Consider the following 15,247-nt stretch of genomic DNA (forward strand, 5'->3'; position numbering starts at 1 on the left):
GCCACAACCTTGGTCTCAGCATTAGAAGTCAATGTTAATTACTCTCCGGTGAGATCACACCCCCATCCTATAAGTGCCGGGTTTATTGCAGCAGCTTTGGAAAAGAACATGGTGTGCAGGGCAGGATAAAAGGAAAGGAAAAGCAAAACAAAACAATGAAGAAGAAAAACTCCAATCCCATTTTATTAGGAGAGGAAAGGATTAGCTGATGTGTCAACTTAGGCATGTTATTTCATTGTGTTTTTTTAATGTTTAGAAAATGATGACTGAGATACAATGCAATTGACATAAACTTTACCGTTTTAAAGCATACAATTCCATGGTGTTTAGCATATTCACAATGTTGTGCTATAATCATAATCAATTTTAGAATATTTTCATTACCTAAATAAACCCCACACGCCTTAGCCATCACTCTCAGAGTCTACGCACTTGCCCTGCCTCTCAAGCTTTGAGGAACCACTAAACTGCCTTTTGTCTCCAGGGATTCTCTTGTCCTAAACATTTCATATAAATGGAATCATATGATATGTGGCCTTTTATGACTGGCTTCTTTCCTTTAGCATAATTCTCCAAGGCTCACCTGTGTCATGGCATGAATCGATACTTCATTACTTTTTTTTTTTCTTAAGAGACAGAGATTCACTCTGTTGCCCAGGCTGGAGTGCAGTGGCATGATCTCGGCTCACTGCAACCTCTGCCTCCTGGGTTCAAGCAATTCTCCTGCCTCAGCCTCTTGAGCTGGGACTACAAGCATCTGCTACCATGCCCGGCTAATTTTTTTATTTTTATTTTTATTTTTATTTTATTTATTTATTTTTTTTTGAGACGGAGTTTCACTCATGTTACCCAGGCTGGAGTGCAATGGCGCGATCTCGGCTCGCCGCAACCTCCACCTCCTGGGTTCAGGCAATTCTCCTGCCTCAGCCTCCTGAGTAGCTGGGATTACAGGCATGCACCACCATGCCCAGCTAATTTTTTTTTTGTATTTTTAGTAGAGACGGGGTTTCACCATGTTGACCAGGATGGTCTCGATCTCTTGACCTCGTGATCCACCCGCCTCGGCCTCCCAAAGTGCTGAGATTACAGGCTTGAGCCACCGCGCCAGGCCAATTTTTTTTTTTTTAAACGGAGTCTTGCTCTGTTGCCCAGGCTAGCATGCAATGGTGTGATCTCAGCTCACTGCAATCTCTGCCTCCCAGGTTCAAGCAATTCTGCCTCAGCCTCCCAAGTAGCTGGGACTACAGGTGCCCACCACCACAACCAGCTAACTTTTGTATTTTTAGTAGAGACAGGGTTTAACCATATTGGCCAGGCTGATCTTGAACTTCTGACCTTGTGATCCGCCCACCTTGGCCTCCCAAAGTGCTGGGATTACAAGGCATGAGCCACCATGCCCAGCTCTTCATTACTTTTTGTAGCCACATAATACTCCACTGTTTGGATGGACCACATTTTTAAAAAAATTTATCCATCGGTTGATGGACATTTGGGTTGTTTTTGCTTTTTGGCTATTGTGAAAATGAACAGTGCTGTGCAAGAATTGTGACTTCAGTTTTGTTTGGCTGTAGTGAGCTGCCACATCTGCCCTGAAGGTGTAGAAGGCTGCAGATGAGTCTTTCTTACCCTTAGGGACCCCTTCTTCTCTGCATAGTGCTCTCACCCTGTGACTGAGGTGTCCTGGGCAGGGCAGCCATTGCCTAGAGGTGCCCACCCCTCTCCATCACTCACCCTTCCTGGAGCTTCCTAACCTCTGACGACTGTTTGCATATAGCCCCCAATATTTGTTTTGATTTAGTTCCAGGGACCTGCTCCAATTGGGAAACTGAAGGAGCGTAGATAGGGCAGGTTTCAAACACTCTTGGTTTTTGGGTTTTTTTTTAAGAGACAGGGTCTTGCTCTGTCCTCCAGGCTGGAGTAGAGTGGCACAACCTTAGCTTACTGTATCACTGTAGCCTCAACCTTTGGGCTTAGGTGACCCTCCTGCCTCAGCCCCCCAAGTAGCTAGGACTACAGGTATGTACCACCCTGCCCAGATAATGTCTTTTTTGTATTTTATTTTTTGTAGGGCTGGCATCTCACTATGTTGCCCAGGCTGATCTCTAACTCCTGGGCTTAAGCAATCCTCCCACCTTGGCCCCCCAAAGTGCTGGGATTATAGGCAAGAGCCACTGTGCCTAGCTCCTCAAACACTTCTTAGTTGGCGTGGGGAGATGAGAATGCATACTGCTTTATTTGATGCCAGGGATGAATGCCAATTTCTAGAAAGCCCATTCTGTGGTGATGATACAAAGTCTCCAAGAACACAAACACCATTATCCAGAGTACCCAGGCCAAGGGCCTGGCCTTTTCTTCTGTATAATCTGCTGTCCCGTGTTATGTTAAGCATGTCTTGTTTTATAAGTAAAGGCTTGGAAGCTTTCAGAATTAATGAGCATTGCCAACATGGTGAAACCCCATCTCTACTAAAAATACAAAAATTAGGCTGGGTACAGTGGCTCAGGCCTGTAATCCTAGCACTTTGGGAGGCCGAGGCAGGCAGATCACCTGAGCTCAGGAGTTTGAGACCAGCCTAACCAACCTGGAGAAACCCCATTTCTACTAAAAATACAAAATTAGCTGGGTGTGGTGGTGCATGCCTATAATCCCAGCTACTGGGGAAGCTGAGGCAGGAGAATCGCTTGAACCTGGGAGGTGGAGGTTGTGGTGAGCCAAGGTCATGCCTTTGCACTCCAGCCTGGGCAACAAGAGTGAAACTCAGTCTCAAAAAAAAAAAATTAGCTGGGCATGGTGGTGTGTGCCTGTGGTCCCAGCTACTCAGGAGGCTGAGGCAGGAGAATCTTTCTTTTTTTTTTGAGATAGAGTCTTGCTCTGTCTCCCATGCTAGAGTGCAGTGGCACCATCTCGGTTCACGCTCAACCTCCACTTTCCGGGTTCTGGCAATTCTCCTGCCTCAGCCTCCCAAGTAGCTGGGATGACAGGTGCCTGCCACTGTGCTAATTTTTCTTATTAGAAACGGGGTTTTACCATTTGGCCAGGCTGGTTTTGGACTCCTGATGTCATGATTCTCCCACCTTGCTTCCCAAAGTGCTGGGATTACAGGCATTAGCCACAGTGCCCAACCAGCATAATCTTTTGAACCCGGGAGTCAAAGGTTGCAGTGAGCTGAGGTCACACCACTGCACTCCAGCCTGAGTGCCAGAGCAAGACTCCATCTTAGAAAAAAAAAAAAAAAAAATCAAATTATTTCTCTCTGGTTCCAAGGAAGGATTAATATCTGGGGGAAATCTATCACCATGCATCACAGGAACACGATCTGATAAACACATTGTTAGGTGCTATCAGTGTTGTGTGAACATCACCGAGTACACTCACACAAACCTAGACAGTATAGCCTACTACACACCGAGGTTATCTGCCATGTAGTGTATGGTATAGCCTCTTGCTCCTAGTCTATAAACCAGTACAGCATGTTACTGTGCTAAATATCTTAGGCAACTATAACACAGTGGTGAGTATTTATGTATCTAAATTTACCTCAACACAGAAAAGGTACAGTGGGCCGGGCATGGTGGCTCACGCGTTTAATCCCAGCACTTTGGGAGGCCAAGGCAGGCGGATCACTTGAGGTCAGGAGTTCGAGACCAGCCTGGCCAACATGGCGAAACCCCGTTTCTACAAAAGATACAAAAATTAGCCGGACATGGTGGCACATGCCTGTAATCCCAACTACTTGGGAGGGTGAGGCATGAGAATTGTTTGAACCCAATGCATGGAGGTTGTAGTGAGCCGAGATGGTGCCACTGCATTCCAGCTTGGGTGACAAGAGCGAGATGCTGTGAAAGAAGAAGAAGAAGAGGAAAAAAAGGTACAATAAAAACAGTATCATAATTTTCTGGGATGACAGTCACAGCACATGACATATATATATTCCTCTGTCCCATTCCCTCCTCAAACCCCCAGCAACTTGATCTTGGTATAAAAAGTGGCCACAAAAAGCTCAGATACAAGTTGGTGTGGTCAAGTTAGGGCTGACCTAACCTTTGAAAAGTAGTACAGCCCTGACCCCAAAGGCCTAGTGTATTTTAAAACAAATTTATAATTGTTTCAGAAGAATATTCTGGGCCAGCTGCAGTGGCTCAGACTTGTAAAGTCCAGAGCAGGAGGATCACTTGAAGCCAGGAGTTCAAGACCAGCCTGGTCAACACAGTGAGATCCCATCTCTCAAAAAATAAAGAAGAGAATGTTCTGCTGACAGAGCAGTCCCCCAGTTGCTCAGAAAATGAAGAGGAAAGGAGATATTCTTTTATTAATCCTGGGTGGTTTTGGGGCCACCCAAAACTGCCTTGCATTTGCTCACAAAGGACTGGGGGTTTCGTGAGATAAACCAGAGACAACAAGAGCACTTTGGACCTCACAAAGCCCTGTACAAAGTCAGATGTCTTACGACGGAAGTGTAGGGTAAATTCTGTTCCAGCAACCTACACTGGTTGAGACACTGAATGAGGACACTGGTGACTTTTGACCATATTTATTTTCTTTTTTTTTTTCTTTTTCTTTGGGACGGAGTTTCACTCTTGTTACCCAGGCTGGAGTGCAATGGCGCGATCTCGGCTCACCGCAACCTCCGCCTCCTGGGTTCAGGCAATTCTCCTGCCTCAGCCTCCTGAGTAGCTGGGATTACAGGCACGCGCCACCATGCCCAGCTAATTTTTTGTGTTTTTAGTAGAGACGGGGTTTCACCCTGTTGACCAGGATGGTCTCGATCTCTTGACCTCGTGATCCACCCGCCTCGGCCTCCCACAGTGCTGGGATTACAGGCTTGAGCCACCGCGCCCGGCCCATATTTATTTTCTTTAGCAATAAACCATGTAACTCTACACAAAGAAATCAACAGAATTATAAATGGCAAATTAGAAGGTTATTTTTTAAAACTCTGTATATATTTTTTCTCTTAGCTTTTTAAACAAGCTAATAGTTATATTGTTAAGTATTGTTATATAAGAATAACAATATACTGGGCACAGTGGCTCATGCCTGTAATCCCAGCACTTTGGGAGGCCGAAGTGGGCAGATCACGAGGTCAGAGGTTCAAGACCAGCCTGGCCAACATGGTGAAACCCCGTCTCTACTAAAAATACAAAAATTAGCCAGGCATGGTGGTGCGTGCCTGTAGTCCCAGCTACTGGGGAGGCTGAGACAGGAGAATCGCTTGAAACCGGGAGGCGGAGGTTGTGGTGAGCTGAGATCATACCACTGCACTCCAGCCTGGGCAACAGAGCTAGACTCTGCCTCAAAAAAAAGAAAAAGAAAAAAAAGAATAACACTGTATGGTTGGGTTTGTAACACAGATAATAAGGGTAATAATGACACAAAAAAAGGGGATGAGGGACAAGTTAAAAATAATGCTACACTAGAAAATAGCATTAATATATTTACTACAAAATATACTTATTACAAAAGAAGGCAGTAAAGAAGGAACAAAAAGATGTGACAGGTAGGTGCAGTGGCTCATGCTTTTACCTAATCCCAGTGCTTTGGGAGGTGGAGGTAGGCGGATCGCTTGAGTCTAGGAGCTCAAGACTATCCTGGGCAACATGGAGAGACCTTATCTCTACAATTAGTTAAAAAAGTTAGCTGGGTGTGGTGGCACACATCTGTGGTGCTCACTACTCGGGAGGCTGAGGCGGAAGGATCGCTTGAGCTGCGGTTGTCAAGGCTGCAGTGAGCTATGATTGCATCACTGCAATCCAGCCTGGGCGACGTGAGACCCTATCTCAAAAAACAACCCAAAAGAAAAAAAGTGGCATGTAGAAAACAAGTAGCAAAATGGTCCGTGTACATGGACTCCCAACATGCTGGGCCTGGGTAGCTGACACGTTAAATACCTGGCCAACCGAGCAAGACAGTCATTGATCGCCCCATTCTACACCCACAGAAGCAGAACCAGACAGAAGATGATGATATTTGCACCTGGGTCACATAGCTGACTTGTGGCAGAAGTGGCAGCTCAACTGCTGGCTGTTAGCTGTGTCTTTTGTTTGTGGCTTAACACCATACTGCCTTAATGCCCTCAAAGTTTATTTGTCTAGTTTGTACTTATTGCATAGGAGGCCAAGTCTTTCTTTTCCTGACCTCAGCCTACCAAAGTGCAGTTTTTTGGTTTTTTTTTGTCTCACTCTATCGTCCAGGCTGGAGTGCAGTGGTACAATCTTGGCTTACTGCAATCTCCCCTTCCCAGGTTCAAGTGATTGTCTTGCCACAGCTTCCCAAGTAGCTGGGATTACAGTAGGTGGTACAAGCCACCACACCCACCTAATTTTTTGTATTTTTAACAGAGCCGATGTTTCATCATGTTGGTCAGGCTGGTCTTGAACTCCTGGTCTCATGTAATCTGCCCGCCTCGGCTTCCCAGAGTGCTGGGATTACAGGTGTGAGCCACCATGCCTGGTCATGGAGGTCAAGTCTTGATCTGGGCCCACGTGCCATGGGGTACACTTGTTCCTCTCCCTCATGGAAACAATTCGTTCCTGTCATTCTCAAAGCACACTTCATCCTTCACTGACTTCACCTTTTTTAAATCAAAAAATTTACTTAGAAAGGATCTGACATTTAGAATCGGGGAGGAACACCCATTATTGAACACCCTCCTTGGGTGTGGCAATTTCAGGAACCTACGCATATCTAGTGCAGCCAGCTATCAAAAAACTGGAGAAGAAACAACCTGGGTTATATAACCCGCAGTCGGGATTCCAGCACTTTGGGTGGGTAGCCAAGACTGAGAATCCCCAAGGAGCCAGGGATTCTTGGGCTTGGCTACCCTCCTTCAGCTACTTCCTAAACAGCAAGTAACATAACCTTGACTTGTGCCCATAAAAAGAGCTGGTGAGACCTTTGGGGGCCCACGGTGCAGTGAGCTCCTAGGCACTTCTTATGCCAGTCTGCATTTGAGGCTGAAATTCTTACCTACTAGCTTCATAACCTCAATGAGGTGACTTTTCCAAGTCTTGCTTTTCCCGTCTACAAAGTGAGTGCAGGTCTGGGAGCAGTGGCTACTTGGGAGGCCAAGGCGGGTGAATCATTTGAGCTCAGGAGTTCAAGACCAGCCTGGCCAACATGGTGAGACCCCTGTGACTACTAAACATATAAAAATTAGCTGGCTGTGGTGGCTCCTGTGCCTGTAATCCCAGCTACTCAGGAGGTTGAGGCGCGAGAATCGCTTAAACCCTGGAGGCAGAGGTTGCAGTGAGCTGAGATTGTACCACTGCTCACCAGGCTGGGCAACAGAGCAAGAGTCTATCTCTAAATAAATAAATAAATAAAAGAAAATAATAACAGCTGGGAGCCGTAGCTCACACTGTAATGTAGCGCAAGCCTTTAATCCCATCACTTTGGGAGGCCGAAGCAGGGGATCACAAGGTCAGAAGTTTGAGACCAGCCTGGCTAACATAGTGAAACCCTGTCTCTACTAAAAATACAAAAATATTAAGCTGGGTGTGGTGGCACGCACCTGTAATCCCAGCTACTTGGGAGGCTGAGGCAAGGAGAATCTCTTGAACCTGGGAGGCTGAGGTTGCAGTGAGCCGAGATCATGCCACTGCACTCCAGCCTGGGCGACAGGAGATTCCATCTCAAAATAATAATAATAATAATAATAATAATAATAAAGTGAGTGCAGGTGGTACAGCCCCTCTGCTTCCTAGGGGCTGCGTGTAGGGAGATGGTACCTGGACACACAGCACTCAATAGACACAGGTCACGGAGTGGGAGACAGCAGTAACTAAGATTTATTGAGCACTTACTATGGGCATGGCACTTACCATCAATTCTGCAGGGTCCAGCCCGCAGGGTCTACTGGGTATGATTTTGTGTGCAGAGACAATAGATCGCAGGAAAGACACAAGACCCAGAGATAAGAGAAGAATTCATCGGGACTGGGGGACAACTACTACCAAGGCGTGGAGTCCAGCAGTGGCCCCTAATGCCTGGACGCGCTGATACTTCTTGTATACAAGGCATGTGGGATGGGCAAGGTGAGTATGTAATTTGACATGACTGATAGGGTCAAGCAAATCACGTGCTTACAGTACAGGGAGTCCCTCCCTTTCCGGTAGCCGCTGCAAGGAGGGGAGGCACATACCTTAGCATCTTTCTATGCACTTAATAGAAAGATCAAAAGCTTTTAGGATTCCTCTGTTCTTACTTCTGGCAACTTCTAAGAACTTAAAAAGAGCACGGGGTGGGAAAGTGGAATGTCAAAGCGGACAAGGATGGTGACCATCAGAGCACAGCACCACAGAGAGGCATTTAAGCCTCTGGATGTTTGTGGCCCACCAGGCTAATGTCAGACCTTCTTCAAGAGTAGGGCGGAATGTTCTCTGAATTCCCCCAGTGAAAAGGGAAACTCCCCTTCACGGCCGGCTAAGTAATGGGCGCCTTCCCAGGCGCTGGCACTACCTCAAGGCTCTCACCCTCGCCTCCCGATCACTTCCCACAATGTCCCTTCAGTTCCTAATTATATTTCACCAGATTATCTCTATACTATACAACTAAGATGATTCTACAGTATAATACTAAGGCAAAGATTAATAACAAAGAATAATGATTTAATAAGATTGATTATATAATTATGTGATTGTTTCTAAATCTATTTGGTGTAATTGCTATAACTAAGTAATCAGGAAATATATCATTGCTATACTAAGTAATCAGTAAATATATTTGGTATCATTGCTATATCTAAGTACTCATTTATTATACTGGGACGGATTGCCTTCAGTCTCTTGCCCTGGCACCTGGGCAACTTTCTTCCCACACAATTCACTCATTTTTAAAAAATGTAATATTTGTTTAGAGACAGGGTCTTGCTCTGTGGACTAGGTTGGAGTGCAGTGGCTAGATCATGGCTCACTGCAGCCTCAAACTCCTGGGCTCAAGCAGTCCTCCGGCCTCAGCCCTGCCAAGTGCTAGGACTACAGGTGTGAACCACTGGGGCTGGGCAATGCCTCTTGAACCCTCAGAACAAACCTGTTAGAGAGGTTCCTCTCACTCTGTTACCCAGGCTGGAGTACATAGCGTGATCTCGGTTCACTGCAACCTCCGCCTCCCGGGTTCAAGCAATTTTCCTGCCTCAGCCTCCCAAGTGGCTGGGATTACAGGCACACACTACCAAGCCTCGCTAATTTTTGCATTTTTAGTAGAGACCGGGTTTTGCCACGTTGTCCAGGCTGATCTCGAACTCCTGAGCTCAAGTCGTCTGCCCGCCTCGGCCTCCCAAAGTGCTGGGATCACAGGATTGAGCCACCGCGCCTGGCCGTGTTTTTTCTTTTTTTTCTTCAGTTAAGTGGGGATAAAAAACGGCTCGGAAGGCTGAAGCAGGAGGATCGCTTGAACCAGGGAGTCGGAGGCTGCAGTGAGCCGAGAACGCACCACGGCACTCCAGTCCCGCGACAGAGCGAGACTGTCTCAAAAAAAAAAAAAAAAAAAAAATGGCACCTACGTGCTTCGGGGCCTGTAGTGAGAACGGTGGACACGACTGCTGTTGTTGTTACGCCTCCTAAAACCCAGAGCGGCTAGCGGAGACAACGGTGATGCCAAGGTCCACTTGCCCCTGAGGACCCGATCCGCGCCCCGCGACGGCTCCTACACCTGCACCGACTCCGTGGGCGTGGGCGGGGCCTGTGGGACGAGGGCGGGGCCTGTGGGGCGAGGGCGGGCTGCGGGCGGGGCAAGAGTCCGCGCAGTAACGTAGGGTGCGGGGCGTGGCCCATTGGGGCGGGGCTTGGGGGCAGTGTCGACCTTCGCGCCGACTCCGTGAGCGGTGGGCGGTGCCGCGTGCGCTGGGGTGTTCGCTGGGGCTGCCCCCTCGTCGGCGGCGGGGCTGACGTGGAGCGTCCGGGTTAGCGGGCGCGGCGAAGCTGCGGGATTGGGGAGCGACTGGCCGGGCCGGGCCTTCGGGCCCGAGGCGGCGTCGGCGGCGGTATAAAGCCAGCGACTGGGAGCATGTAATGTCGGAATGCCGAGGCCGCGGCGGCGGCAGCAGCAGCAGCGAGGACGCCGAGGACGAGGGTGGGGGCGGCGGCGGCCCCGCGGGCTCCGACTGCCTCAGCCCGAGCCCGGCCCCGGCCACAGCGTCCTCGGCTGGCCGGCTCCGTCGCGGGCTGCGCGGCGCCTCCCTCATGGCGTGCCGGCGGCCAGAGCTGCTCTGCGGGGCCGTGGCGCTCGGCTGCGCGCTCCTCCTCGCTCTCAAGTTCACCTGCAGGTGAGGCGACCCAGACCCCGGGGCCCCGGCGCGGCCCTCCCGCTGCTCTGCCACCTGGAGCTTGCAGGGCCGGGCGGCAGCGGCCTCCGCCGGGGAAGTCGGGCCTGACCTTGCCCAGGACGGCTGACCCCTCCCGGAGCCTCCGACCACGGCCTCCCACCTTCCCTTCGCCCCGGCCGGCCCGCGGACATGGCGAGGCTTCCGGGTGCAGTCTCGTGCCGCATCGTCCCACTTTAGTGCCGGAGGTGGCGGGTCAGGGTGCTCCTCACCTGTTGCAGTCTCTAGGTGGGGACTTGTCACTTCTTTTCTGGCTGCAGGACCCTTTTCTCACCGATTTCATTCCTCTTAAGCTTCCCGGGCAGTGATCCACAACCGTCTGGGAGTTCCAGACTCCTTTGAGAATTCCCGCACTCATTGATCTAATGATTATTACTATTTTTTTGAGACGGAGTCCCACTTTGTCACCCATGCTGGAGTGCAGTGGCACAATCTCGGCTCACCCCAACCTCCTCCCGGGTTCAAGGGATTCTCCTACCTCAGCCTCCCGAGTAGCTGGGATTACAGGCAGCCGCCACCACGCCCGGCTAATTTTTGTGTATTTAGTAGAGACGGGGTTTCACCATGTTGGTCAAGCTGGTCTCGAACTCCTGAGCTCACGTGATCCACCTGCCTCGGCCTCCCATAGTGCTGAGATTACAGGCATGAGCCACCGCGCCCGGCCTCATCTAACGATTATTTATGTGCACCTACTATGTGCTGGACACTCATCCAGGTGAACTCCTTGTTCCTTTGAGTGACTAGGACAGTGAACAAATAAACATAATACATTTTTTTTTAGAGCTTCAGTGCTAGGCAGGGCATAGAAACAATGGCGGTGAGGAAAGACTTCCTAAGGAAGTGACATCTGAATCTCATAGAAAAAGGAGAAGGGACTAGCACTGGGAAGATCTAGGGGAAGCCTGTCCAAGGTAGAACGAACAGCAAATACAGAGGTTCTGAGGCTGGAAGAGCTTGGTGTTTCCCTTCAGTTGATAACAACGCCTGACAGTAGGCTGGGGTATACGGAGTAGGAAAAGGAAAGCTCATGTCTGTCTTTTCAGGAATATACACACAAACAAAATTTGCTCTATATTTCAGGTGTCCTTCTCGGCTCCCATATCCACAGTGGATCTTCTGGGATTCCAATTTTATAAGATCTGTATTGCTACTATGATATCTGTGATTTCACCTCGCAACATTTTTGAGTTTATTTAGCGTGATATGTGGCCGATTGTCAAACAGGTGTCAAAGGATTGGGGATTTTAGTGGAAAGATAAATTATGATAACTCTCAGCATTTTCCATATGCCAGGTGCTAATCTGTCAGCAGGGTTTCTCAGTCTTGGCACTGTTGATATTTTGGGTCAGATAATTCTGTGTTGTGGGTGCTGCCCTGTGCACTGTAGGGTGTTTAGCAGCATCCCTGGCCTCTACCCGCTAGATACAGGAAGATACCTGTAACAGCCCACAGTGGCTTCAGACATTGTTAGATGTCCCTTGGGAGCAAAATTGTCTGCTTGGGAACCACTGTTTACATAAATGCATTTATTCATTTAATATATAGTTGAGAGCCTAGTATGAGTGTTATTTAAATCTCACAATCCCCATTCAGGTTTGAATATACTGTTATCTTTCCCAGTATACAAATGAGTCCAGCCTTGGTGATGTTACAGAACCTGCCCCAAATCACAGCCACCTGTTAAGTGGCTGAGCTGGAATTTGAATCCTTCACTGTCAGGACCTCCTAGATTCTTTTTTTTTTTTTTTTTTGAGATGGAGTCTCACTCTTTTGCCCAGACTAGAGTGCAGTGGTGTGACCTCTGCTCACCGCAACCTCTTTCTCCCAGGTTCAAGCAAGCGATTCTCCTGCCTCAGCCTCTGGAGTAGCTGGGGTTACAGGTGCACACCACCATGCCTGGCTAATTTTTTGTATTTTTTTTTTTTTTTTGGAGACAGAGTTTCGCTCTTGTTACCCAGGCTGGAGTGCAATGGCGCGATCTCGGCTCACCGCAACCTCCGCCTCCTGGGTTCAAGCAATTCTCCTGCCTCAGCCTCCTGAGTAGCTGGGACTACAGGCACACGCCACCATGCCCAGCTAATTTTTTTTTTTTGTAGTTTTTTAGTAGAGACGGGGTTTCACCATATTGACCAGGATGGTCTCGATCTCTTGACCTCATGATCCACCCGCCTCGGCCTCCCAAAGTGCTGGGATTACAGGCGTGAGCCACCGCGCCCGGCCATTTTTTGTATTTTTAGTAGAGATGGGGTTTCACCAAGTTGGCCAGGTTGGTCTCCTTCTCCTGATCTCATGATCTGCCCTCCTCGGCCTCCCAAAGTGCTGGGACTACAGGTGTGAGCCACTGCCCTATTGAGGACCTCCTAGATTCTTAACCTTGCATTTTATTGTTGTCTCTCACAAGGACAATATACAAAGTATTTTACAAGGTAGAGTGTTAGGGGGTGACATTTGGATTCAAATTAGGAAGAAAGATTCTCCCCTCCAGGGATGTGGAGTTAATTTTCAAGGGTTTGTTAAACTGTAGAAATAATGGTTAATGTTTATTCTGAGACAGTATGGCTTAATTGATATAGAAGTCCTTTGAGGCCTGTCATGGTGGCTCACGCCTATAATCCCAGCACTTTGGGAGGCTGAGGTGGGTGGATCATGAGGTCAGGAGATCGAGACCATCCCGGCCAACATGGTGAAACCTCGTCTCTACTAAAATACAAGAAAATTAGCCAGGCGCCTGTAGTCCCAGCTACTCAGGAGGCTGAGGCAGGGGAATTGCTTGAACCGGGGTGGCGGAGGTTGCGGTGAGCCAAGATTGTCCTACTGTACTACAGCCTGGGTGGCAGAGCAACACACTGTCTCAAAAAAAAAAAAGAAGTCTTTTGAGATTCAGAAGGAAGGAAGAGAGTAAATCCAGTTACTGGAGTAGGCAGAATGAGATCCTTTCTTGCTTCAGGCAAGGAGAGTGAACCAGTAAATGGCTGCTGCTTCATCTCCTTTCTGTGTCACTGGCAAATTTGACAGTCTTTTAATAGATTCATTAATTTCTTTAGGGTCATCTTTGATTGAATAGTGTCATGATAATATACTATTGCTATACAACTGGCTAACATTTCTAGTCCCTTTTCCTCTTTAACTTTTAAGATCTTTGCTTTAATAAGGAGATAGGCTTAAGGGAGAATAGGATTTTTTTTTAATTTTTGAGACAGAGTCTCAATCATTTGCCCAGGCTCGAGTACAATGGCTTGATCTTGGCTCAGCCTCCGCCTCCTGGATTCAGGCAGTTCTTGTGCCTCAGCCTCCCAAGTAGGTGGATTTACATGCACATGCCACCACACCCAGCTAATTTTTGTATTTTTAGTAGAGACTGGGTTTCACATATTGGCCAAGATAGTCTCAATCTCTTGACCTTGTGATCTGCCCACCTTGGCCTCCCATAGTGCTGGGGTTTTGATTGACCGTGTACTTTATCTGGCTCATTTAGGAATGCTTCTGAACATGCAGAGCAAAAATACTGAGTTGTTCTTTATCGTTTCTTTGGCTGTCAGACCTACATTTTTTCCTCAGATTGCATTATTTGATGCTTACATTACAATTTTTTTTTTTCTTTTGAGATGGAGTTTTGCTGTTGTTTCCCGGGCTGGAGTGCAATGGCCTAATGTCGACCCACTGCAACGTCCACCTCCTGGGTTCAAGAGATTCTCCTGCCTCAGCTCCCCAAGTAGCTGGAATTACTGGTGTGCACCACCATGCCTGGCTAATTTTGTATTTTTAGTAGAGATGAGGTTTCACTATGTTGGTCAGGCTGGTCTTGAACTCCTGACCTGAGGTGGTCCACCCACCTCAGCCTCACAAAGTGCTGGGATTATAGGCATCAGCCACCGCGCTCGGCCATATGCAATTTGAATGGTAGAAAAATACTTCAAAGAGCAGAATTTTGGATCTCTTGAAATCGTCTCTTTTTTTTTTTTTTTTTTTGCTGCAGTGCCCTTCCCACCTCTTACATGGCTATCTTGTTGTCATTCAGGTCTGAGAGCTTAAATTATAGCACCGCCCAAACCACCATCCCATCAGAGGAGCTACCATGTCCTTCTGTACATCACCTTGTTAAATTTTCCACATAGCAGTGAGCATTTTGTATATTTTTCTTGTTTATACATTTGATGGCTTTCCTGTCTTCCTCCCCTAGAAAGTGAGCTCCTCAACAACACACTGCTGCAGCCTCAGTACCTGTGCCAGAAGCACAGTAACAGCTGCTCAGTAAAGAGTTTTTGAATAATTGAGTAAGTAGTTGAGATTTTCAGGTTATGAAGGCATTCTTTGTAGACTGAGCTCTCTGATTGAAAGTTAAAATACTAGTTTGAGTGAATAAATAGGTGACTTGCTTCATTGAATACTTCTGCCTGTTTTGGAATTTCACGTAAGTGCATGCATACTACATAGTGCATGTACTCTTTAGCGCCTGTCTTTTTTCACTCAGCATAATTATTTTGAGGCTCATCCAAATTATAGTATATATGAGTTTTTTTTATATATGTTTTTTGTTTATATTGTGGAGTAACATTTAAGTAAACCGGGGTAAGAACATACCCCAGTTTATCATGTTACCTCATGAGTCATGCCAGCTTTCTTACTCTGTTTACATAGTTTTTCTTTTCTCATCCTTATGCCTTTATCCTGCATCTTTATATTTAAAATGTATCTCATTTAGATAGTGCATAATTGGGTCTTGCTTTATCCTGTCTGGCTGTCTGTTCCTCCTAATTGGGTTACTTCCTCTTTTCATTTTTAATGTAATTGTTGATGTAGTTGGGATTAAGTCTACCTTCTTGCTCTTTGTTTTCTGTTTGTACCTTCTGCATTTTGTTCTTTTCTTCTTTCTCCACTTCCTTTTTTTCTTTCTTTCTTTCTTTCTTTTTTTTTTTTTTTTTTTTTTTG

At 47.4% G+C, this 15,247-nt stretch overlaps 1 protein-coding gene across 5 annotated transcripts in view; it reads left to right on the forward strand.

Annotated features, from left to right (window-relative positions):
* Window positions 1-9,813: 9,813 nt before the first annotated feature.
* The window catches only part of TXNDC11 (thioredoxin domain containing 11), a 71,958-nt gene continuing 66,524 nt past the window's right edge, over window positions 9,814-15,247 (forward strand). For 3 of the 5 annotated variants that reach the window (XM_032242748.1, XM_032242747.1, XM_032242750.1), the window contains exon 1: window positions 9,884-10,261. Coding sequence is in view for 2 of the 5 variants with exons in the window: in XM_032242746.1 (XP_032098637.1) it covers window positions 10,008-10,261 (254 nt within the window). In the remaining 3 variants the exon portion in view is untranslated. Of the gene's footprint in view, window positions 10,262-15,247 lie in introns of all 5 variants that reach the window. The other 2 variants (XM_032242746.1, XM_032242745.1) reach the window with 1 other exon arrangement.

The sequence above is a fragment of the Sapajus apella genome, unplaced genomic scaffold (assembly GCF_009761245.1).
Source record: "Sapajus apella isolate SASKATOON/1434 unplaced genomic scaffold, GSC_monkey_1.0 scaffold51, whole genome shotgun sequence".
In the NCBI taxonomy this organism is placed as follows: Eukaryota; Metazoa; Chordata; class Mammalia; order Primates; family Cebidae; genus Sapajus; species Sapajus apella.